At 48.4% G+C, this 23,559-nt stretch overlaps 4 protein-coding genes across 23 annotated transcripts; 2 read left to right on the top strand and 2 right to left on the bottom strand.

Moving 5' to 3' along the window:
* Positions 1–286: 286 nt before the first annotated feature.
* Positions 287–9,400, bottom strand: LOC100827462 (wall-associated receptor kinase 3). Of its 3 annotated transcripts, none has more exons than XM_014898697.2 (9): positions 9,144–9,400; positions 8,343–8,429; positions 7,632–7,793; positions 5,591–5,767; positions 4,301–5,443; positions 4,014–4,118; positions 2,128–2,994; positions 1,940–1,993; positions 287–1,678 (listed from the first exon to the last, which is right to left on the bottom strand). In XM_014898697.2, the coding sequence occupies exons 5-9, from the start codon at positions 5,286–5,288 to the stop codon at positions 471–473; spliced, it is 3,222 nt and encodes a 1,073-aa protein (XP_014754183.1). In that variant the 5' UTR covers positions 5,289–5,443; positions 5,591–5,767; positions 7,632–7,793; positions 8,343–8,429; positions 9,144–9,400; the 3' UTR covers positions 287–470. The 3 variants fall into 3 exon arrangements, with proteins under 3 accessions (XP_014754183.1, XP_010231814.2, XP_014754184.1); XM_010233512.3 differs by having other exon boundaries at positions 1,973–1,993; XM_014898698.2 differs by having other exon boundaries at positions 7,632–7,786.
* Positions 9,401–10,377: 977 nt separating this feature from the next.
* On the top strand, positions 10,378–11,952 carry LOC100836767 (nitrile-specifier protein 5). The gene is made up of 2 exons (XM_003569007.4): positions 10,378–10,528; positions 10,662–11,952. Exons 1-2 carry the CDS (start codon positions 10,505–10,507, stop codon positions 11,664–11,666), a joined length of 1,029 nt encoding a protein of 342 aa, XP_003569055.1. The 5' UTR covers positions 10,378–10,504; the 3' UTR covers positions 11,667–11,952.
* Positions 11,953–12,293: 341 nt separating this feature from the next.
* On the top strand, positions 12,294–20,011 carry LOC100827148 (wall-associated receptor kinase 2). Of its 18 annotated transcripts, none has more exons than XM_024459715.1 (10): positions 12,294–12,581; positions 13,519–13,671; positions 14,128–14,349; positions 14,482–14,495; positions 14,600–14,671; positions 14,877–16,031; positions 16,163–16,294; positions 17,041–17,913; positions 18,168–18,191; positions 18,512–20,011. In XM_024459715.1, exons 6-10 carry the CDS (start codon positions 15,071–15,073, stop codon positions 19,717–19,719), a joined length of 3,198 nt encoding a protein of 1,065 aa, XP_024315483.1. In that variant the 5' UTR covers positions 12,294–12,581; positions 13,519–13,671; positions 14,128–14,349; positions 14,482–14,495; positions 14,600–14,671; positions 14,877–15,070; the 3' UTR covers positions 19,720–20,011. The 18 variants fall into 18 exon arrangements, with proteins under 18 accessions (XP_024315483.1, XP_024315480.1, XP_024315484.1 ...); XM_024459712.1 differs by adding an exon at positions 14,745–14,802 and having other exon boundaries at positions 14,128–14,495; XM_024459720.1 differs by having other exon boundaries at positions 12,295–12,581; positions 14,128–14,495; positions 14,877–15,001; positions 15,080–16,031.
* Positions 20,012–21,328: 1,317 nt separating this feature from the next.
* LOC112270947 lies at positions 21,329–23,352 on the bottom strand. Its single transcript, XM_024459722.1, has one exon. The coding sequence runs from the start codon at positions 21,894–21,896 to the stop codon at positions 21,330–21,332; it is 567 nt and encodes a 188-aa protein (XP_024315490.1). The 5' UTR covers positions 21,897–23,352; the 3' UTR covers position 21,329.
* Positions 23,353–23,559: the final 207 nt, after the last annotated feature.

Raw genomic sequence — 23,559 nt, 5'->3', positions numbered from 1 at the left:
AGATCTGAAAGGAGAACATCAGAAGGAGGAACTTGAAATCCAAACGCCCAAACCACATATACAGTTTTATCAGATTCCTTCGGACAGCAGCCCTTTCGTGCAGTAACATTACCCGCTGCTGCATTTCCTGAACCACCATCCGGCTCGATCCCCTGAGCCTGCTTATAAGTTATCCATTTCAAGACAGGGACGAAGGGAACCAACCGAACTAGGCCGTATCAAAACCTCGAATAGTTGGCTACGAAACATGCTGTCTACTTTGCAGCCAATCAAAAAAAAAGTCAAATAAAAAAACATTCTCTAAGTTAACACTGCTTGTTTGACATTATATAATGTTTTACAGTTAAATAAATGCCTGAGTGTGCTAACATCAGAATCTAAACACTCAATGTCTTACAATTAACTGAACTCAAATGAAGCTATATAAAATCAGAAGCTAAACTGTGTTGATCACCAGTAGTCAAGCAGACCTAACGAGGATACCTTGAAGATAACAACAGCTCTTCTTCCATACTGACTTGCCTGGTCGATTCTTCAGTGCTCATTGCATCATCAGCTTGTGGACAATTTAGTGCAATAACATTCTCCTCAAATTTCTCATCCCCCGTGCTGGCTAAGCCATCCTGATTGGATGCTCGAACAGCTTCCAGTGTCAACTCCACTTGCCTCATGGTAGGGCGATCCTCTCCTCTTAATTTTACACATGTTACTGCAAGTGTAGCAACTGCTTCTACTTCTTTGCTTCCCTCGTCCACAACTTGTGGGTCTAGGATCTCTGACAAATTTCCCTCTGCAAACAAGGTAGCAAACTGTGCAACGAGGCCATCACCTTCAGGTGACATGTATGAAGATGGCTTCTTTCTAGTCAACAGTTCAACAAGAATGACGCCAAAACTGTAAACGTCACTTTTCTCCGTGAGGCGCTGTGTGTAGAAGTACATGGGGTCCAGATATCCTATTGTACCTTGCACCATTGTTGTTACCCCTGACCTATCCATGGGAACGTACCTTGAAGCTCCAAAGTCGGCTACCTTTGCTGTCAGAGTATCATCCAAAAGTATGTTAACAGATTTCACATCTCTATGAATGACAGGTACTGAAGCTGTTGAGTGAAGATAGGCTAGAGATTTAGCCGTTTCAACCGCTATCCGCAACCTACCATCCCATGACAAAGATCTTGATTCACCCGTGTGAAGATGCTCATAAAGGGTACCATTGGATATAAACTCATAGACCAATAGAGGAACTTCTGTTTCAAGGCAACAACCATAGAGTTTCACCACATTTCTATGGTTGATTTGTGATAGGATAGCAACCTCGTTAATAAACTCATCAATCTCCTTCTGAACCACCATCTTCGGTTTCTTGATGGCTACGACATGGAGGTCAGATAAGATTCCTTTGTAAACCGTACCGTGGCCTCCACCACCAAGTTCACGTGCTTTATCAAAATTGTTTGTGGCCTTCTCTATCTCTTCCAAGGTTATGATCATTCTTTCTGCAATATCAGCTCTTTGAGATACCAACTGTCGCAACAATTGCCCACGGTTATTCTCAAAGAACTGTCGCTTCAATATTTGTGCCCTTCGGTCTTTGAGCTTTTTCGAAATGGAGGATGCAGCGAAAAGGGAAAGTATGACACCCGCCCCAATACCAACTCCTATAATGATGTATTTACCTGACAATATAGTGCATATTAATATTAGGATTCATTTAATACAGCATGTGTATATAATATCCTCAATCGATCTACACTTGCTAAGAGACGAAATAAGTTAAACTAAATTTTAATTTCTCAAATAATTTGTGCATGCAGAGTTAATGACATTAGAAAGAAGAAATTTGTTAAGAGTTTCAGTGGATTGAAATCAGAATACCAATATATATTTCTGGGAAATACTGGAAAGACAGCAGGAGCAAGATATTAAAGGCCGGGTACCCCATTGAAGTCCCCAGTAGATCCGTTGCTCACCTGTAGTAGACAAGTTGTGACCTGGAGATAAAGAGAGAAATATTTAAATACATACTGTATATTGTTACAGTATTAAGGAAAGCTAGGAAACAATTAGTTCAAATTATTTAGGCATAAATACTAGATAGAATAGAATGATAGACTAACTAACTAACCTTTGCATCCATCGGAAACGTAGGGGTTGGCGTCCGGTTCACCGTCGTAACCTGTTCTGCAGTGGCAGGTATAGCCGCCTCTGCTTCCTCGCTTGCAGTAGCTGTGCTTGCTCCTGCACAGCCGGTCGGATACCTCCCGCGGACAATCCGAACGGGAAGACTTGACGACGCTAGCAGTGGAAAAGCCACGCAATACTTCCCACTGCAGAAGAATGGGAATGTTGACGGGCTCCGACGGAAGCTTGCTAGAGATCTGCCCCTGATTAAACCGCCCCTCCTCGGCGATAAGAATGTGGATGGGCGCCGATTTTTCTCTATCGGGGGCTGTGTCGCCCTTGTTGAACCATTTCAATTTGTATTTGAATTGAGAGCGCATGCTGTTGTTGTACATGGAGATGCGCGTCCTGCAGCAGCCCATGCCGTTGCACTGATCGTCTTGCTTGATGTCGTTGTAGGAGCAGAAGGAGCCGCAGACGCTGACGATTCCCCCGTCGCTTTCCCAGCTCAGCTCCGCCATCAGGTTGCACCCCGTAAGGATTAACTCGTTGTGGGTTGACAGCGAGTAAGGCAACTCTTCGTGGCCATAGGTGCTAAGCTCGAAGGATCCCTCAAATTCATCCGTGTTGCCCTCCGTTGGCCTCGAAATATTAGTGCTAACAACGCCGGTGTCGAGGACGCGCACCGTGTTGTTCCGGATTGAGATCTCCAGGACTTGGGTGACCATGTCACTGTCCAGGAACAGCCGAGCTGGCTCATGGCCTGTGTCGATGCATGTGAGGTTGAACCCTTCCTGATAGCAGTCGTGGCCTTGGCCCACGCCGAATGGGTACGGCGCCGACACGTTCCCGCAGATATGTCGGCAGCCACCTGGAGCATTCAGAACAAGAGGTGAAGCATTGACTCTTTAATCTCTTATCATTTTAAAGTTTGGTGTCTTATCAAATCCGAAGCATCACTAAAAGCGCAATAAAAATAACCAATAACCACATTCAACACTCCCGAACCAAATATATAGATATCTGACACCATTTCTTTAGGTATCATGTTGCTAAAGGAGATATAACTTTGTGTGGTGCTTCCGACTAGCACAGAAGCACAAATAAATGGCAGTGCTTCTGTTTGACTTCAGAGTCTCTAAATTGAACTCATTCGATGCCTCTGACCGATGCCGGCCTCTCGGCTGCTAGTTGATACCTCTGACCAATTTTGGTTCGGTGCCTCCGAACGGACTACATTTCATATTTACTTAAGTGCCTCCATGTTTTTTTGCTTTTTTGGGGGGTTTCATTAACCACACTTCCAACCCCGTGCATGTGATCTAAGAAATCGCCTCCGTAGTTGCCGCACCTCACCAATCCTTTCTAGACCAGAGCTGTCGAATCGACTCCTTTGTCGCTCTTAGCCACGTCTCAATGCCCCCCCTCTGCCATAGCCATTGCTGCTCCACCAGGGAAAGCAACGGTCAGAACTACTTCAAAACTTAGTTCCGGGGTCCAGAACTTCTCTTACTAGGTGCTCCCTCCTAGGCAAACAGAGCGTGCGTGCATAAGACGAGAGATCATGCACAACAGGAAAATAAATATGATAATGATACGCACTCGATAGATTTAAAAATATAAGTGCGACCGAGAAATAGAGTTGGGAAGTGATGGGCGTAACTCACGTCATAGATCGATCATGAGAATCAGACGGCAAACAGAGCGTACGTGCATAAGACAAGATCACGCACAACAAGAAAATAAATATGATAATGATATGCACTGGATAAATTTAAAAATATAAATGCAACCAGAAATAGAAGAATCTTAATAATGCTATAGTGAAAATAGAGTATCTATAGTGAAAATGAAAATGGAATCCTCCCAGAGTTGCATAGTTTTACTGACCAGTGATGAGACCGATGCAGCCACCACGCTGGTAAGGGTCGCCCTGGGTTCCTAGCGGGCACGTGCAGTTAGCTGTATCGATTAAATCACCGTAGTAGCAGCGATCTACATGCACAGGCAACCATTAGTTCATAATCATTTTCGTTGTCTCAAATTATAGTAGTCTCAAATTATCTAAAGTAATATAGTCCAATTTGGAAATGCATATAAATTTGAGGAAAGGCAAAAAAAAGGATGATAAATTGATAATAAATGATCTATTAATAATACGAATAAGAGCTAAGTACCTTTGCAGCCGTCAGTGACATACGGATTGCCCTCGAAACCATCATCGCAGAAGCACGTGTAGCCTACTGTAGCCCTGCTGCAGGTGCTGTTGTTGCTCTTGCAGATTCTGCGGTCCGCTTCCGCGGGGCACTGGACAGCCGTCCTGTTGCGATCAGCTGGCTCTATGCTATCGCCGAGGACCTCCCATTCCAGCCAAATGGGCACCCGCAATGTCGCATCCTCTGATGGTGTCCGGTTTGGCCGATCAGGGTGGTCAGTAGCGAGCCAGACCTGCTCGAACCACCCCTTCCTGGCGACGAACACACGCGTGGGGACTCGCGACTCGTCTGAGCTCCGGTTCAGACCGAAGTGTGTGACTTCAACGTTGTAGGATGCGGCGTAGACGAGGCGATCCTTGCCGCGGGCCATGATCTGGTTGATGATATCCACCTGGCAGCAGCGACTGCCAGAGCATGGCAACGAGTCACGCGTGAGTATCTCCGGAGTCGTCGTCGTGAGGCCGTAGCTCTCGCAGACCGACGAGCAGCTGGCCATGGTGATGTTGCCGTTCTTGAGAGTCACTTGTACGTTGCAGCCTGTCAGGGTGAGCTCATTCGCACGTGATGCCAGCGTATAAGGCCCGTCTTCCCCGACACTGCTGCCGAGCGCGCCCTTGCCGGCTGCATCGATTTCGACGCTGCCGGTGCGTGTCACGCTCAGAAAGGGACTCCGCAAGTAGAGATCCTCGACTTGGCCCAGGGTGCCGGTGCCGTCGCCGAGCAGCAGCCGCGGGGTTTTGCTTTTACCCGTGCGGTTGCAGGTGAGCTTGAAGCCTGGCCAGTAGCACCTGGCAGGGCCCATGCCGAACGGGTACGGCACCTTCATGTGACCGCAGTCGATGTCGCAGTTGGGCATCCCGATCGCCTCCCCTGGATTAAGTTCTGCTCCGGCTAATGACGACAGCAGCAGCAGTGGTGCCACCGCCATCACTACCAGCGACATGGCCATGAAGTGTTTGTGTGTGTTGGTTGATTGGCTACCTTGCTACAGTACCAGCAGGTAGTCTTGGGTATCCGGCCGACTTATAAGGTTGCATGCATGCGCGTTCCGGCAAGCGAGCGTTCAGATCTCACCTACCGTGTCCACGTGCCAGAAAGCCTCACCTGCAAGCGAAAAATAAATAAATACATAAATATATGCTTGTAGCCTTTCGAACAACAGATTATACTAAAGATTGTTTTTAGTTAAACCTGACCATCCAGCTTTGCATCAACAAAGTTGTCGTAATTAAGTGTGAACTGCAGAGATACCTTTTGGGAATTTGAATAGTTAAAATAACCGCCCCGCCCCGAGATGATGGAGCAGTCTGGATCACAAGTGTAATTAACATACGCGCCAGTTGTAATGCATGGCTTGGGGTTGAGAGCTCAATCCTGGGAGCCTTGAACTATTCCAGCTGGGGCACGCCAGAAAAGGAGCATGTTACCCTGGAAAAGCAGTGCGTAAGTACGTACTTCAATTCCTACAGGCATCAATCACGTTCTCGTTAAATAAACAAAGTTGTAAAGCAGCACATGGAGATCACAGAGTGTTACGGTGTAAAAAAAGGTTCTCCCATGACAGGGGTTATCGTGGATTGTTCATCAACTCGCCTTCGGTGAGGTTAATTGCATACGGCTCCAGTTTTGATTCGTCATTAATTTCACAGCAGATGATTCTCTCCTAGAGCATACAGTGCTTACTGTACCTACTTATCATATACGGCTTCGTGACTCCTGCGACCAGAGCCTGATTAGCAATAACCAATCCTCCATTAAGAATGATCAATTTGGTTGATCTATAAGGTATCTTTGCTAGTCCCATGTGTACACTCACTACAAAACAGGGATCTTAAATAAGGTGAAAATCATAAGATTCAGAATATGACTGTTAACAAAGTTATAATCTGACTGGGGAGGAGACTCTTGCTGCAAAATTTCCCAGACTTTATAATCTGACTGTCAGCCACAATGTGACTGTCAACAAAGTTATTTCCTCAGGTGGTGCATGTCTTTAGGAGGAATCTGTGCAGAGAGCTAGCGGTCATGTGGTCTGAACTACATGATATCTGCCTTAATATTCCTCTGACTGAAGAAAGGACAAGTCCTCCTGGTCACTAGGAGCTAAAGAACTTACCGTTAAGTCCATCTACAATGCTCTCCAGTCCAGGGCACCTAAAAAAGTTTATAAATTTTATGGATTTTCTTACGGGGGTGAATCCTAACCAAGAATAATCCCCTGGACAGGAGATGGAAGGGGGATCCTCTGTATGTTCTGTGTTTCTGATGAGAGCATAGATAATCTCCTTTCAATGTCCTGGCGTGTTGCTCAAGTGGCTTCCAAGGATATTTTACCTCCTTTTGATTTCAGGGACCAGAAAGAACAGCTGTAAAGATCTTTCTTGCGGTTACTTTCTGGCCAATCTGGAAAACCAGAAATTTGGCCTGTTTTGACGGCAAGTTTCCACATGAACCAATCGGGATCATTTTTCCCATATGTCATTGCTTGATTATTTGAGTGATTTGCAGAAGACGGTCGCTATGGAGATCTACAACAGAATCATGCAGCTCGGCTCCTCTTGGGCCCAGAATAGCCAACTGACTGTGTGTGGGCCTCCCTGGTGGTTTCTGTTCTTGCCATACAGCGTTAACTGTGGGCAATGCTCTCGATGGCTGTTCTCGAGTAGGAGACTGTAGAGCGGAATTTGTTTCCCCTGTACCTTCCTTTCCTTTTTTTTCATTTTCGTTTTATTTGCTATTTTGTTTCTTGAAACCTGTGAGCTTTGTTAATAAAGCTGTGGGTACCCCCTTTAATAAAAAAATGATTCAGAGAAATTCGTCTGTAGAAAAAAAAAGTCACTAGTATAATGCAATATAAGTAACATAATCTAGCTTCAGACATGAAGGTCTGATGATAGCTATCATAATATATACTCCAGCTAGTTAAAACAGAGGAAGAAACAGTACTCCCTCTGACCCATAAAAAGTGTCGCCCATTTTGTACTAAGTTAAGTGAACGACACTTTTTATGGATCGGAGGGAGTATATATCATCATGATTGCATCTCTGTAACTTTTCTAGTTATCATAGCCTCATGGGAGTAAAGTACAGTTGAAAGAGTTCCGGTGGTACTTAGACTAGCTTGTCTAGAACAACCAATTTGATCGGTAAACACAACATGAACAAAAAATACTGGCAGGTTCTAAATTTCCTTGTGCAAAGTTTGTGTAAGGGACAACCTGATCCTGTATTATGCGCAAATTGCACTGCCTGTGTTCCTTACTGTAAATGGAGTTGAGAAAAAGCTGAATACCTGCTAGGGAGCTCCACACTGCACACACATTTTGGGTTTGCCAGTAGCTTTCTGGTCCAGCAATAATTTCTTATTTAGGAGAGACCAGCCAGATGCCATTTCTGGCGATTCACGACCCTTAAGCTTCCAGTAGCTCCTCCTTGGTGTTTCCATAGCTGCATTCTAATTGCATATCCATTTAAGCATACTACATTCATAACAATATAAATTTACTATTCAATAAATGTGAACAAAAAAATTAATCAATATAATTGTGTTAGTTCTTGTTGTACTCCATTTCAAAAGAAGTGTTGTAATGCATCTCTGTGGTAAACAATCTTGACATTGTTCACTGCAAGATTGAGAAACTTATTGGAACACTTTGCATAGAACTTTGAAGTATAACTAGTTAAATGTGACATTAGTTGTTTTGGCGGCTCACACTCACAGTACCTGCAGATTTTTTTTGTCATTCTCGGCATTATACTCTCTAACTCACATAGACTGTCTGTTACTGAAAATGCTATATATGGTCAACTTTCACACATTTGTGTTCACGCGAAAAGAAACTTGCCACATAATTTTTTATTCTCCTACCCCAGACCTAATATTACAACAGTATGCACATGACTTGCTTCAGGTTGGCTAGTTGAAGTAGCTAGTCCATAGCCATAGTTGCGAAGTCAAACTCTAGTAATACATCAAATTACAAATTCAGTACAGGCCAGTCACCTTCTTCAGAAAACTACCAGGTCACTTGCAATGTCACATGTGCAAGCATACAGATTGCTTTTGTTCACGTTAAGCTGCACATAAGATCTGCAAAAAAGGAATGCAGGTATAACAAAGTTAGAAGATAAAAGTAGTTGTTGTCATGTACTGGACACTGTAGTTCCACTGCATATAACGCAACTATATTTGAATATTGAGCCGGATAGCTTTAACCTACAAACGAAATGGTGATTATTTTTTAGATCTACAGCAACTGCTATGGCCAGTAAAAGGGAACTTGAACTGCTATAATCCAAATCCACAACAGCTGCTATGGCTAGTAAAAGGGGAACATTAATAACACAATGGTGCATAGATAAAAGGGGGGATCGAAAGAACTTCCTGAGCCTGTAATTACATATGCACCAAACTATTCAATATTCAATTGGTAAACATTCAGACAGCTGAGGGACAAAAAACTGCAACCATCGGTAATTAACTTTATCCGATTAATACTGAGGAACTAAACTTTTTCCGGAACTGGAAACCTGACACTGATTGTACATTTGAGCACCATCCTGACACTTAATTTCCAGTATGGAATTATCTTGCACCATTCAACTGTTCAAATGAGTCACGGTAGCATTACACTATGCAACCACCACGAAACAGCACATTGACTTATCCCACTCCAATTGAACTATATCCAACTAAATCACCAAACAAGAGACCAACCCAACTGTCGTAGAATTGGCTAATTGCAGAAGTATATATGTATAGATTGTAGCCGATGGAACTGGAAATTGTGGGCGCCTGGGTCACCTAAGAGCCGCTGAAGGACGATTGGGCCGGGAGGGCGAGTCCGGCACGACGAGCGACGGCGCTGCAGGTCGGCCTCGGACTGGGAGGACACCTCACCATGCCCAACACGATGGCGCGCTCCATCCCGGTCCTGCAGCGCGTCCCGCCACCGCGGTGGAGGCGTGGCGAGAGGGAAAGAGGAGGGCGCAGCGAGGGCGTGGCAGTGGAGGGGGGAGCAGCCGGCGTACATGGAGATGGAGAACGGGAGTGCTCGAGGGAGGCGGCTGGAAAAAAAGTTTCTTCTCTTTTCTGCCGCGGGTTGGAACTATAGGCTGCCAACGAGCCCGCCCGGCCCGTATCTTAACGGGCTCGACACAGCCCAGGCCTGCTCCGGTGAATTCCAGGCCCAGTAGATCGGCCGGACTAATTTGTGCCGGTCCGGGCCCGTTTAGCCCGGCGGCTCGCGAAGAATATACAAAGAGAAATACAAAAGGAAAATGCTGAACGGGACGTGTTGTGCTGGCCTGCGGGCGACTGAGCCCAGCAATGGGCCGGACACGGTGGGCTCACGAGCTTTTTGAAAAAGCCCGGTCAGTTTGCAGGTGGGCTCTGGCTTCGGAAGCCGTGGACGGGTAGATGGGGTCATGGGGCATCTCGAGAGCTCTCACGCGATCTGAGAAGATTTTCACATTTCGTTAATGTTTCGATCCGGATTTACTAAAATTCCATTCTAATTTTACTAAAATTTGGCAATCTAGTGTAAAGCCTCATGAGGTTCATTATCTTTTGGTCCAAATTTAGCGAATTTTAATAATCCGGTGAGGGGCCTCAAAGAGGAGAACGCATCAAGAATTGATACATTACTAGTTTTTTAAATTTCTCTTGAAATCAGGAGAAGACATGGTTGCGATTGTAGAGTGCACAAAACCGCATGTTCCGAGGTTGGCAGCCCCACAGTTAGTTGTTCGTTGTTTCGGTCTGCTGTGAAGTCATATGAGTACAAGAAAAGAGAGTGTTAGTCACTCTGTTTCTAAATATTTGTCGCTGTTTTAGAAACGAAGGAATTACATTACATATGTGCGCTCACCTGCATATCATACACTTTTGTTCCTTAAAAAATTGAAACATGAACAATGATTTTATGTAGTTATTTCTCTTTTGGAGGGCTTCTTAGTAATTTGACTCGAATGGGGTCGTTAGATTGCAGTGATGGCACCATTCATGCCCGCCTTGTCACTCCTCGTACAGCTTTATAATGGACAACCCCAGCCATCGAAATCATCATTCAATTATTCATTCCCCAAACACTGCCACTCCAAGTTAACTGAAGCAACAAAGGCACCGCAGAGCAGAGGAAGCAGAGCTCCACCTCGAGCTCAGCAATGGCCGGCAGCACCTGGGTGATGGTCTGTTCTTCTTCCCTGTTCCCTCGATCCCCACCTTAATCAATCTCCTTAATTTCTTGATTGAAAGAATTTGCTTTAGCTTTCGCTGTTCTGATCCTTAATTTCTTGGGGAATCAACGATGCACGCACGCAGCTGGAGCAGAAGGGGGCCGGGCCAGGAGCAAGGAGCTCCCACGCCATCACGCTCATCGGCGGCACGGCCTACTCCTTCGGCGGCGAGCTCACCCCGCGAGTCCCCGTGGACAGCACCATGTACGCCTTCGACCTGAAAACCCAATCCTGGTCGGCTCTCACCTCCGCCAGCGGCGACGTCCCGCCGCCGCGGGTCGGCGTGACCATGGCCGCCGTCGGCGACACAGTCTTCGTCTTCGGGGGCCGCGACAAGGCCCACACGGAGCTCAACGAGCTCTACTCCTTCGACACGGCCACCGCCACCTGGTCCCTCCTCTCCTCCGGGGACTCCGGCCCGGCCCACCGGAGCTACCACTCCATGGTGGCCGCCGACGACGGGAAAGGCGGCGGGGTCGTGTACGTGTTCGGCGGGTGCGGGAACAGCGGCAGGCTGAACGACCTGTGGGCGTACGACGTGGGCACCCGGCGGTGGGAGGAGCTGCCGGCGCCGGAGAAGGAGATCTGCGCTCCACGTGGCGGGCCGGGGCTGGCATTCGCGGCGGGGAAGGTGTGGGTGGTCGGCGGGTTCTCCGGGGACAAGGAGCTCGACGACGTGCACAGCTTCGACCCGGCCACGGGCCAGTGGGCCGCCGTCGGGACCACCGGGGAGCGGCCCAGCCCGCGCAGCGTGCTCTGCGCGGCCGGCGTCAAGGGGAAGGAGAAGGGGACGGAGTACGTGGTGGTGTTCGGCGGCGAGGTGGATCCCAGTGACCTCGGCCATCTCGGCGCCGGCAAGTTCTCCGCCGAGGCCTTCGCGCTGGACACCGAGACGGGGATTTGGGCCAGGCTGCGGGAGGAAGAAGAAGATGATGAAGGCGGCGCCGAGCGGCAACACCCGGGGCCTCGGGGCTGGTGCGCGTTCTCGGCCGGGGAGCTTGATGGCCGGGCCGGGATGCTCGTCTACGGCGGCAACTCGCCCTCCAATGACCGCCTCGGCGACATGTTCTTCTTCGCGCCGCTTCTTTGATGTCTTGATCAAATCAGCTGTCGTGATTGTGCCTGGAGATAATAATGATGTTCTTGTCGTATCCCACCTGCTGACTGCTGTGCCTGCTTTACGGAGCACAAAACAAAACAATGGGCGCAAGACGAGATGTCACCGTATGTAGCTGCTCCACACGTAAACACCACTAAGAAAGTAGAGCACTCCTGATGATAAGTTTGATTGCTCGCTTAGTTTATTATTCTCCTGGACCTGTGTGTTCGTGTGACACTGTGACGTGACTGCGTCTAATTTTTATTGTTTCGATGAATCTGGAGCTTCATGTGTGTCAGATCCTAGTTGACATCGTCCTGTCCTATCCTATTCCTATCTTGGTTGGCAACTACGCGAATTAGAGAAGCGTAATTAGGTTCTCAAAAAAAAAAGAGAAGCATAATTAGAAAACACAAATCCACTGTACAAAACAGAGCTTCGGTCTCCTACGGGGCGGGGCGGGTGGCAAGATCCGGAAGAACCAAAGCCCCCGAAAAACAATCGTTTCTGGGCCAACTGGGTCGCCAATTGTGTTCTCCTCCGAAAAGGGCCTGGCTCTTTCTTGGGCCTAGTTTTGCCCGGGCCTGTTAATCAGCAGGGAGCCCCCGCTCGGTTGCTCGGTGCCTGTTGGATTCATCACAGCGTGCAACGCCCCCCCTGAGCTGCCGCCTCCCTCCTCTACTCCGCCACGCCTGCGCCTTCCTCCGCTGGCCTCGGCGTCCCAGAGCGGGATGGAGCGCGCCATCGTCTCGGGCATGGTGAGGCGTCCTCCAGTACGCCTCCGGCCTGCAGCGCGGTCTCTCGTGCCGAACTCGCCCTCCAGGCCCGCTGGTCGGTCCTTCAGCGGCGGCGCTTAGGTGACCCAGCCGCCCACAATTTCCAGCTCCATGGCTATAATAAATACATGTATATATTCTTGCAATTCTACCGCAATTTCTTTGGTTTCTGGTTTTGTGATTAAGTTGGGTAGCTCAATTGGAGCGGGGGATAACTCAATGTGCTGTTTTGTGGAAATTGCATACTACGATGCTATTGTGGCCTATTTGGACAGTTGAATTGGTTTATGATAATTCCGTACTGGAAATTAAGTGTCAGGATGGTGCTCAAATGTACAATTGGTCTCAAGTTTCCAATTCGAAAAAAAGCTTAGCTCCTCAGTATCAATCGGATAAATTTGATTACTGAAGGTTTACTAAAGATAATATTGAATAATTCAGCATCGATTTGATGCCTATGTAATTACAAGGTTAGGTAGTAGCAGTTCTTTCAGTCTCGAACTTTGAACAATTAGTGGTGCGTTGATGCTGTTAAAAGTATTATTCATTCAGATGTTTCAATGGAAAATGGGTTCATTTAGATACCTTATTAGTTGATGCAATGTTCGGGTATGTTTTAGTAATCTAAGTCGGTCTCTCAGTGCTAACAATTTAAATTTCATGGATGGTAGTATTTGCCTCTCACTTGACTTTGTTTTAGGACACTGCAATTTATCGTCTTATTGGTAATGCTGACATATACTCCGTATGTAGAGTCCTCCAAAAGTTATTTTATTAGGATGTGCATGATAGAAGATGAGGACATGTTGCCCTTTCAAGATTTCTCTTATTTATTAGTAAAACAGAAACCATTCTTTTGTATAATTTCTTTTGTGACAAGACATACTTCCATCCAACTTTGTTTGGAGCTCCCTTATGCTGCATGTTCATGCAGTACGTCATGGAAGATATATATTCCTGCGAGCATTAGTAAAAAAGAAACCATTCTTTTGTATAATTTCTTTTGTGACAAGACATACTTCCATTCAACTTTGTTTGGAACTCCCTTATGCTGCATGTTCATGCAGTACTTCATGGAAGATATATGCGAGCATACCGTGAAAGGTTGCGAATGGCCAAAAGTGGCATCCAACTGGCCTCTCCTGAATAAGAAATTTTTGCTGGACCAAAAAGCTTGCCTGACAAACCCAAAATCCGTGGGTAGTGAAGCTCCCTGGCAGGTATTCAGCTTTTTCTCCACTTCATTTACAGTACAGACCACAAGGCAGTGCAATTCGTATAACAGATGATCAGGTTGTCCCTTCCACAAACTTTGGAGATCAAACAATTAGACAAGGAGATTTAGAACAAGCTGCCAGTTTTTTTTGTATATGCTATGTTTAGAGATCAAATTGGTTGTTCTAGACATGGTCTAGCGGTCTAGACACTGGAAGTATTTCGACTGTACTTTGTATATATGATAACTAGGAAAGTTATAGAGATGCGAACATGATGATATATATTTGATTATGTACAGGTACTGTTTCTTCCTCTGCTAATTAGTGGAGTATAATAAATCACAGACCTTTTATGTCTGAAACTAGATTATATGATACTTATATTGCACTGTCTTAATGACTAATTGTTTTTTCTACAGACTTATTTCTCTGAATCTTACGATTTTCACTTTATTTTAGATCCCTGTTTTGTAGTGAGTGTACACATGGGACAAGTGAAGACACCTTATAGACAACCGAATCGATCATTTTTTATAGAGGATTAGTTATTGCTAATCAGGCTCTGCTTGGAGGATCTTGGATGGCTCTTGTTAGGATGCTTGGAGGATCTTGGATGGCTCTTGTTAGGATGCTTGGAGGATCTGCGATCGCTCTTGTTAGGAAGCATTCTATGATAAGTAGGTAAGCACGGCTGGCTCTACGGAGTGAACCATCTGTAGTAAGTTTCTAACAACTCTAAACTGAAGCCATATGCAATTAACCCGTCCGAAGACAAGGCTGATTAACCATCCGCGATAAACCGTCATGGAGAAGCCTTTTCCTACATTGTAAGTGGGTTATCTCTATCTGCTGCTTTACAACTTTGTTTAGTTAACCAAAACGTGATTCATGCCTGGAGGAATGAAGTACGTACTTACGTGCTCCTTTTCAGGCATTCACCAGCTGGAATCTTTGCAGGCTCCAAGGATTGAGCACTCATCGATCGAGCCATGCATGTGAACTGGTGTGTACATTAATTCCACACATGATCCAGACTGCTCCATGTCTCAGTTCTTTAACAATTCAATTCCCAAAAGGTACCTCTGTCGTGCACACTTAATTAACGAGTTAGTTGATGCAAAGCTGGATGGCCAGGTTTAACTAAAGACACTTCTTTAGTATACTCTGTTGTTTAGTCGATACTAGTAATTATTATGTCCACTCTACAGATGAGCTTTCTGGCACGCGGGCATGGTAGGTGAGATCTAACGCTCGCTGCTGCCTGCCGGTGGCCGGAACACGCTCGCACGCAACCTTATAAGCTGGAGACCGGCGACGCTGTGCCTGCCAGCTGGTACTGTAGCGAGCTAGGAAGGTAGGTAGCCTTGCTTGCTCGATCGATCAACCAACACTAGTTGATGCCATGTTGCAGGTGGTGATGCTGCTGCTGCTGACATCATTGGCCGGAGCAACAGTTGAACCAGAGGAGGCGATCGGAATGCCCAACTGCAACATCACCTGCGGCAGCATGAGTGTGCCTTACCCGTTCGGCATGGGCCCTCCCGGCTGCTATTGGACGGGCTTCAACCTCACCTGCAGCTACCCCACGGGCACTGGCAAAGGCGAAACCCCACGGCTGCTGCTCGGTGACGGCACCCTCCAAGTCGAGGATCTTGACTTGGCGAATTCCCTGCTGCAAGTGACAAGTACCGGCGGCGTAACAGTCGACGCTGCCGGCAATGGCACGCTCGGCGGAGGTGTCAGGGACGGCATGCCCTACACGCTGCTGACGGGCGTGAACGAGCTCACCCTGACAGGTTGCAATGTGCGGGCGACGGTCAAGAGCGGCAACATCACCATGGCCAGCTGCTCTGCTGTCTGCGATGCCTACAACACAACGATGCCAGACATACTGACACGCGACTCATTGCCATGCTATGGGAATCGCTGCTGCCAGGCGGAGATCATCATCAACCACCAGGTGGTAGCCGGAGAGCTCGTCCCCATCACGTCCTACGACGTTGAGCTCATATACTTGGGTTGGAACCGCAGCTCGGATGTGGCGCGAGTCCCCACACGTGTGTTCATCGCCAAGAAGGGGTGGTTCGAGCAGGTCTGGCTCGCTACCGATCACCCTGATCAGCCAAACCAAAGACCATCGGAGGATGTGACGTTGCCTGTGCCCATTTGGCTGCAATGGGAGGTCGTTGGCGACGGTGTAGAGCCAGCAGATCGCAACAGGACAACCCTCGAGTGTCCTGAGGAAGTAGCTCGCAGAGTCTGCAAGAGCAAGCACAGTTATTGCCGTAAGGGTACAATAGGCTACACGTGCTCATGTGCAGATAATTTCCAGGGAAATCCTTACATAACCGATGGCTGCAAAGGTTAATATCTTTTCCATCCCAGCTTTTTCTCTTTGTCAAAATATGTCACTCCCAGATTGGACTAGAGCTAGTGGTACTACCAATTTGGACAACAGAAACGAATACTAATTAACTTTTGGCTGTACATGTAGTTGTCGACAAGTGCAAGCAGAATGGGGATCATCGCTGCTATGGTGTCTGTACCGACACAGGTAACTGCACGTGCCCACCAGGAACCAATGGGAACCCTTACCTGCCCGGTGGCTGCGCCAGTTCCGTTGCTGGTGAGTAACTACTCTGCAACTTTGGGAGGATTTCCTCTGTTTTCCCTTACGAAATGACTTAATTTATAGCTTCATTGTTGAAGAGTGGATTGCCTGCCCTTTCCATCAGATCGGTCTTTTAGTTGCGTTGGCTAGTGCATGAATCTTGACATCCCTTAGCACCAAAGAATTAATTGATGTGGCGCTAATAAATGAAATATGTAAGTTAGAGTACAACAATACATATTGAATGAGAGAACAAAAAAAGCTTAGTGTTAGTTGCTAAGTTTGGTTGTGGTGCTAATTAAGCTTTTTGAGCTTATAACTATACCTATGTAAGTTAGAGTACAACAATACATATTGAATGAGAGAACAAAAAAAGCTTAGTGTTAGTTGCTAAGTTTGGTTGTGGTGCTAATTAAGCTTTTTGAGCTTATAACTACACCTTCTCACCTTTGTTTCTTCTCTAGCACTGCTTAATTTAGCAGCTAGCTCAGTCATGGACACTCTGTTTTTATTCTATGATCATCTAACTCCGTGCTTTTACAAGAGACCGTGCACAATTTTTAGATGTAAAAATGTGCAACTCACTCGCACACACATACCTAAAACTAAAGGTGCACATAATTTCTAGAATATTTGTTGGATAATGAATCAATGGTTCTCTAAGTCAGACTTAGAAACAGACTTTTTGTACGTAGAAGATAAAAACAAGAAAACAAATTCGATACTTCACTTCACTCATTTTTTTTTAACGAGTGCTCCAGGGAGCTGCAGCCATTCCTGCGGGGACGTGTTGGTGCCGTACCCATTTGGTGTGGGCCAAGACCACCACTGCTACTGGGAAGGGTTCAACCTCACCTGCCACGACACAGGCAATGAGCCACCGCGGCTGTTCCTTGATAACAACATGACCACCCAAATTGTGGAGATCTCCACCCGGAACAATACAGTCCGCACCCACGGTACCAGTGTCATCAGAATACCAAGGCCAACGGATGGCACCACGGGTGATGGCAACTTAACAATCGATCTTACCATCGACGGCCGCAGAGAGGTGCCCTACTCACTGTCGGCCCACAATGAGTTCATCCTCACGGGGTGCAACCTGATGGCGAAACTGACCGGGGACAGTGAACCGAGCGTTGTCAGCGCTTGCGCCTCCTTCTGCTCCCCCGAGGACACCAAGAAACAGAACGATCAGTGCAACGGCATGGGCTGCTGTAAGGCTCCCATCTCACTGTACAACAACAGCATGCCTACTGGAGTGAACTACAAATGGTTTGACAAGGGCTACGGCGACGACGAATCGCCGTCCGACGCCTACTTGCTTCTCGCGGAGGAGGGGTGGTTTGATCAGCGGCGGGTCTCCAGTGAGCTGCTACCAGAGAGATGGGAATTTGAGCTGCGGACTCCAGTTCTTCTGCAGTGGGAAGTATTGCATGGCTTCTCGTCGATGGCGTCAGTTGACGCCGTCAAGTCTTCGCACCCGAATTGTCCTCCTGAGGTGGCCAACAGCCTATGCAAAAGCAGGCATAGCTACTGCAAACAAGGGAGCAGAGGCGGCTATTCTTGCCATTGCAACAAGGGTTACGATGCTAACCCGGATTCCAACCCATACATCTCCGACGGATGCCGAGGTTTGTTAGTACTCCCTCTGTTCCAAAATATAAGGTGTATTTATTTTCCTTTGACCAAAGAATTACTCCATTAACAGGTGATTTTTGTGATACAAATCATAATCATAAGTACTTTTGAATATGAATACAATGATATCGATTGCATGTCACGTAGATTATACAATGATAACCAAAAGTAAGTACTTTTGGAGTATATGTCTATGCATGTACTGCTAATTAGCTTGCACTAATTAATTTGCTCTCTTCATCTCCAGGTCGCCGCAAGTCCTTTACTACAGGTGAGCAACAGATCAACCAGGCCCTTCAATTTCTTGCTCCTGTCTTTCAGTATGTTTTGAAGCAATATATTGATATTCTGATTTTACTCCACTGAAACTCTTGACTAATCTTTAGAATGTCATCAACTCGGAATATTATGCACAAATTACTTGAGTAGTTGAGACATTAAATTGTTGAGTTGATTTGTTGCTTAGCAAGTGTAGATCGATCAAGGGTATTACAAAACAATCATTAGCTTCATCGTTTTTCATCTATATATAATTGTTTAGACACACATGCTTGCTGGATAAAATGAATGCTAATGTGTAAATATTTTCAGGTATATACATCGGTACAGGAGTTGCTATTGGAGCTGGTCTCATACTTTCGTTTTTCACTGCCTCCTCTGTTTTGAAAAAACTCAAACACAGAAGGGCACAAATGTTGAAGCAAGAGTTCTTCGAGAAAAATCGTGGGCAATTGTTGCGACAATTGGTATCTCAAAGAGCTGATATTGCAGAAAGAATGATCATAACCTTGGAAGAGATAGAGAAGGCAACCAACAATTTTGATAAAGCACGTGAGCTTGGCGGTGGAGGGCACGGTACAGTTTACAAAGGGATCTTATCCGATCTCCATGTCGTAGCCATTAAGAAACCTAAGATGGTGGTTCAAAGGGAGATTAACGAGTTTATTAACGAGGTTGCCATCCTATCACAAATCAACCATAGAAATGTGGTAAAACTCTATGGTTGTTGCCTTGAAACAGAAGTGCCCCTATTGGTCTATGAGTTCATATCCAATGGTACCCTTTATGAACATCTTCACACCGGTGTATCAAGATCTTTATCATGGAACGATAGGCTGCGGATAGCAGTTGAAACAGCTAAATCTCTAGCCTATCTTCACTCAACAGCTTCAATACCTATCATTCATAGAGATGTGAAATCTGTTAACATACTTTTGGATGACAGTTTGACAGCAAAGGTAGCCGACTTTGGAGCTTCGAGGTACGTTCCAGTGGATCGTTCAGGGGTAACAACAATGGTGCAAGGTACGATAGGATATCTGGATCCAATGTACGTCTACACACAGCGGCTCACGGAGAAAAGCGATGTTTATAGTTTTGGCGTCATTCTTGTTGAACTGTTGACTAGAAAGAAGCCATTTTCATATGCGTCACCTGAAGGCGATGGCCTCGTTGCACATTTCGCAAGCTTGTTTGCAGAAGGAAAATTGCCGGAGATACTAGACCCACAAGCTATGGAAGAGGGAGGCAAAGAATTGGAAGCAGTTGCTACACTTGCACTCTCATGTGTAAAATTAAGGGGAGAGGATCGGCCGGCCATGAGGCAGGTGGAGTTGACTCTCGAAGCCGTTCGAGCATCCAATCAGGATGCTTTAGCTAACCCGTTGGTTGAGGGATGTGAGAAGAATGTTATTGCGGTAAATTGTCCACGAGCTGAAGATGGAATAAGCACCGAAGAATCGACCAGACAATTCAGTATGGAAGAAGAGCTGTTGTTATCTTCAAGGTATCCTCGTTAGCTCTGCTTGAGCACAAGTGATCAACAGAGTTTAGTTTCTGATGTTAGTTTCTTTTGCATTCAGTTAAGAAAAATTGTTGCTAGGAAATGCAAGTTGTGCTGAAGTTTAGGATACTCATCGTGTGGCACTAACTAATTACTGTAATGCTGAGCGGCAATCATAGTCGATAATTTAGGCCACTCACAAACAAAATGTGCTGTATGTATAATGTCAAACATGCAGTGTTAAATTAGTACAGAAGAAGGAAAATGATGGACTGCAGAGTGCAAATAATTAAGGAGGAAGGGGAGAATGGATTGCTCGACTTTGTTCTAGGTGTGCGTATATCATTGAATTGAATGTTCTGTGTGGCTGCACTGCAGCTGGTCGTCGTTGGCGCGAAAATAGTGAGCAAACCAACCTCTATATTTTTTAAAAATCTTGGTCAGTTCACAACAAATGGCTGAATTAACAGCAATAGGGTTATTGCAGGGGCAAACAGTTACTATAAATCAGCAGTACTCTTAACCGAATTTGGAGGTTTCCTGGTACATGCTCCAGGCACTGGACAGCATCCCGGACCTGAAAATCATTGCAGCCATCCACAGTCAGAACTCAGAAGTCAGAACCCTCCCTTGTCGAGCCTGCTACAGGGAGAGCGGCAAGAAGGTGAAGAAATCCCACCTGGGCACCTGGCTGGCGAAGCAGATTTTGGTCCATTCCACAGCTCACATCATGGGTTTGCAGATTTTCACTGAATTTCGGTTTTTACTCGATACTTGGCCATATAATTCAGTTTTTACTTGATACTTGGCCATATATAGAGGTGCAAGATAATTATTAAAGACTACAAATAGTTCAATGCCATTTGCAAACTAAGGCGCACTTGGTAACAAGTCGAGTCATTTGAAGAGGGGAAACACATGGTAGCGGCGGTAGAGCTCGCGGAGCCAGCCGGACTGGTGGTGCTTGCCGAGCTCCACCTTGGCGCCGCTCTCGAGGTCGTACTGCAGCAGGAGACTCTCCACGTCCAGCACGATGAAGTCGCCGCACGCGCCGGCGAAGTCCTCACCGGCGTCTCGCGGCCGAACAGCATGTGGAAGTACCACGTCGACATGTCCTCCACCACCGCCTCGTGCACGCGCCGCCACGGCCCCGAAGGAGGGCTGCCACCGCCGCCGCTCGTCGTCGCCGCGCCGTCGTCCTCCATGACCCACGCGCCGTGGACGCCCTCGATGCCGTCGTGCGGGAGCTGCGACACGCTCTTCTCGTCGTGGACGTCGAACGCGCACAGCCGGAGCCGGCCGCCGGCCGACCCCAGCGACCGCCCCACGCGGCCCTTGGACTGCTCCGCCTCCGGCGGCTCGCCGAGCAAGGATGCCGCGCCGGCGGCGGCGTCCTAGCGGAGGATGCGGGCGCGGACCTCGCCGTCGCCGCCACGGGCACGGACCCGGCGTTGGTGGAGCCAGTAGAAGCTCTTGCCGACATGGATGCCGGGGGAGAGCGTGGCGCCCAGGCAGCCCTGCGAGTCCAGCTCCCTGGCCTCCCACTTGCCGGCCTCCGACGAGAAGGTCTCCACGAGCGTCCGCCCGCGCCCGCGCTGGACCAGGAGGACCACCGTGAAGGCGATCTCACCGCCGGCGGTTGATTCGTCGTAGTGTAGGCCGGAGTTGGTGTGGCGCGACGGCGGACGGCGGGAGCTCGGCCCAGCGGTTGGCGGCCGGGTCGCAGACGTAGTAGCGGCTCCGGCCGCGGCATAAAAAGAGGCGGCCGTGCGACGCCGCGATGGAGATGTCGAGCTCGGGGACCGTGCGCTCGAAGAAGACCTCCCACGGCGCCGGATCCGCCGCGGCGGCTAGATCCGGCGGCGCTTGGGGTTTAGCGCGGACGTAGTCGGGATTAGGCTTCGCTGTCGTCTTGTGGGGCGGCGGCGGCGGAGGGTCGACGTACTTGGGCTGGAGAGGGACCTTGACGGGGACGCGGCCGGCGCCGGGGTCGAGGGCGACGAGGGTGAGGTGGGTGAAGCGGCCGACCTTCTGCAGCGGCTGGATCACGAGCGCGTAAGGGCGGTGGTGGGCGGCGAGCGGCGGGGGCGGCCGCAGCAGCTGGGAGAGGTGGCGGTGGGAGAGAAACGTCGGCTTGGAGAGCACGGCGCGCCACCGGCGGCAGACGGCGGCGATGCGGCAGGCCTGATCCATGGTGGGCGGCCGGTACAGAATCTCTCAGAGACGATTGCTCCGGTTTCGGCTTCGAACGCTGAGATCGCGCGCTTGGACTAGTAGTAGGGATAAACATGCGTGTGATAGCCCGTTTTATTTTCTGAACGAGGATTATTGATTGGTTAATTTTTGTTTTCTTGCTTCTCACGGAAGAATTGTTTTTCAGAACGGTTTTCTTGCTTCTCATATTTTCTGAGGCAGGGGAAGAATGGGTGGGCCTGGTCGGCCCACTCAAGGCCGATATAAGAAGGCCCAAGGAGGACAAATTACGGAGACGTTGTTGCAGTTAGTGGATTGAGTCTCTTCCGTAAAAAAGAAAAGAATTGATCGAAGGACCGGACTAATGCGCGACCGTACGCGCTTTTTAGGTCGTCGCGCGACCGACCTTCCGGGAACGTTCGCGCAAAAAGAGTAGCTGCGCTGCGCGAACGCGAGCGAGCCCAGGCTGGCGCAGGCTCGAGCGGGAGCGCGTGGAGGCGCGCGAGCGCGAGACGGACCGGCCCAGTTTCAAGCAGGCCCGAGCGGGAGCGCGAGGCAGACCAGCCTAGATCGAAGTTGCCTTCCCCCAGACGTATAAAATACCCCCCGAACTGATTTTTCTCCATCTCGCTCGCCCAGATCCAGAAGTCCTTTTCTCATCGAAGTGGCCAGCAACCATGGGGATTACTATGAAAACAATCTCAAAAGATAAGTAGACACTTTGCAAATCCCATCAGAAATCCCCAACAAATCAACAAAATCACAGATAAGTAGACACTTTGCAATCTACAACGAGAAGACACGCATGATGAGATTTGGCTGGGCGCCACAAACACAAAGGAGAAGAGCGAGCGCGGAGGATGAAGGCGGCGCGTTTGGCCCGGGGGAGCTTCGCTCGGGCGTAGCTCGGGCAGGCCCGCAGGGGAGAAGAAGGTTGCAGCGTCGCAGCAGCACCGCCGCCCGCCAGCGTCTTGTTGAGGAGGAGGATGCTCGCGTCGCCCGTACCGTCATCATCGTCGCACTGCCGCCAGCCGCTCCCGCCGCCCTCTTCTCTTCCCCATCACTCCTTGGCTGAGTACGACCGCCGCCACCTCCTCCTGCGACAGATCTCGCCGTCTCACGCCGATGAGGACCTCGCGAACCTAGCGTGGCGACCGGCGACGAGACGTTGGAGCAAGGGCCGCGGTGGCCGGCGACTGCAGGTGGGGAAGCGGGCTCACGTTGCCGGGCGCGGCATCTGAGGCGGACGGCAGCGGGCGGGCAGGCGGCGGTGGCTGCGAAGCGATAGAAATGGAGGCGGGGTGCCGTAATGGCGTGATGTAGCAGCTGCAAAAAATCGAAAGAAAATGGCCGCACGTCTCTGGAAAAGCCAGTCCGAGGTCACGCTGTAGCCAACCTGGCGAATCGTACAGCCACGAGGACCCGAACCATCGGACGGCAGAGAAACGGTCGCGCAAGAGAGCAAGATAAAGAACTTTATAATTTATAATTTAGGTTGATTGAATCGATGTGCGGGCAGCGAGATGACCCGACTAGTCTAGACTTGCAGGCAGCAGCAATAGCAGCAGCTGTTGCAGACTTGCGACCTGCACTGCTGCTGCCACTGTCTGTCCTGCGCCCGATGACTTGACCCCATCAATCCAATCCATCTGGCGAAGCTACG

This window comes from Brachypodium distachyon, chromosome 2, assembly GCF_000005505.3.
Source record: "Brachypodium distachyon strain Bd21 chromosome 2, Brachypodium_distachyon_v3.0, whole genome shotgun sequence".
NCBI classification, from domain to species: Eukaryota; Viridiplantae; Streptophyta; class Magnoliopsida; order Poales; family Poaceae; genus Brachypodium; species Brachypodium distachyon.
The sequence above is the reverse complement of the archived record's forward strand: the minus strand, read 5'-3'. Positions and strand labels throughout refer to the sequence as shown.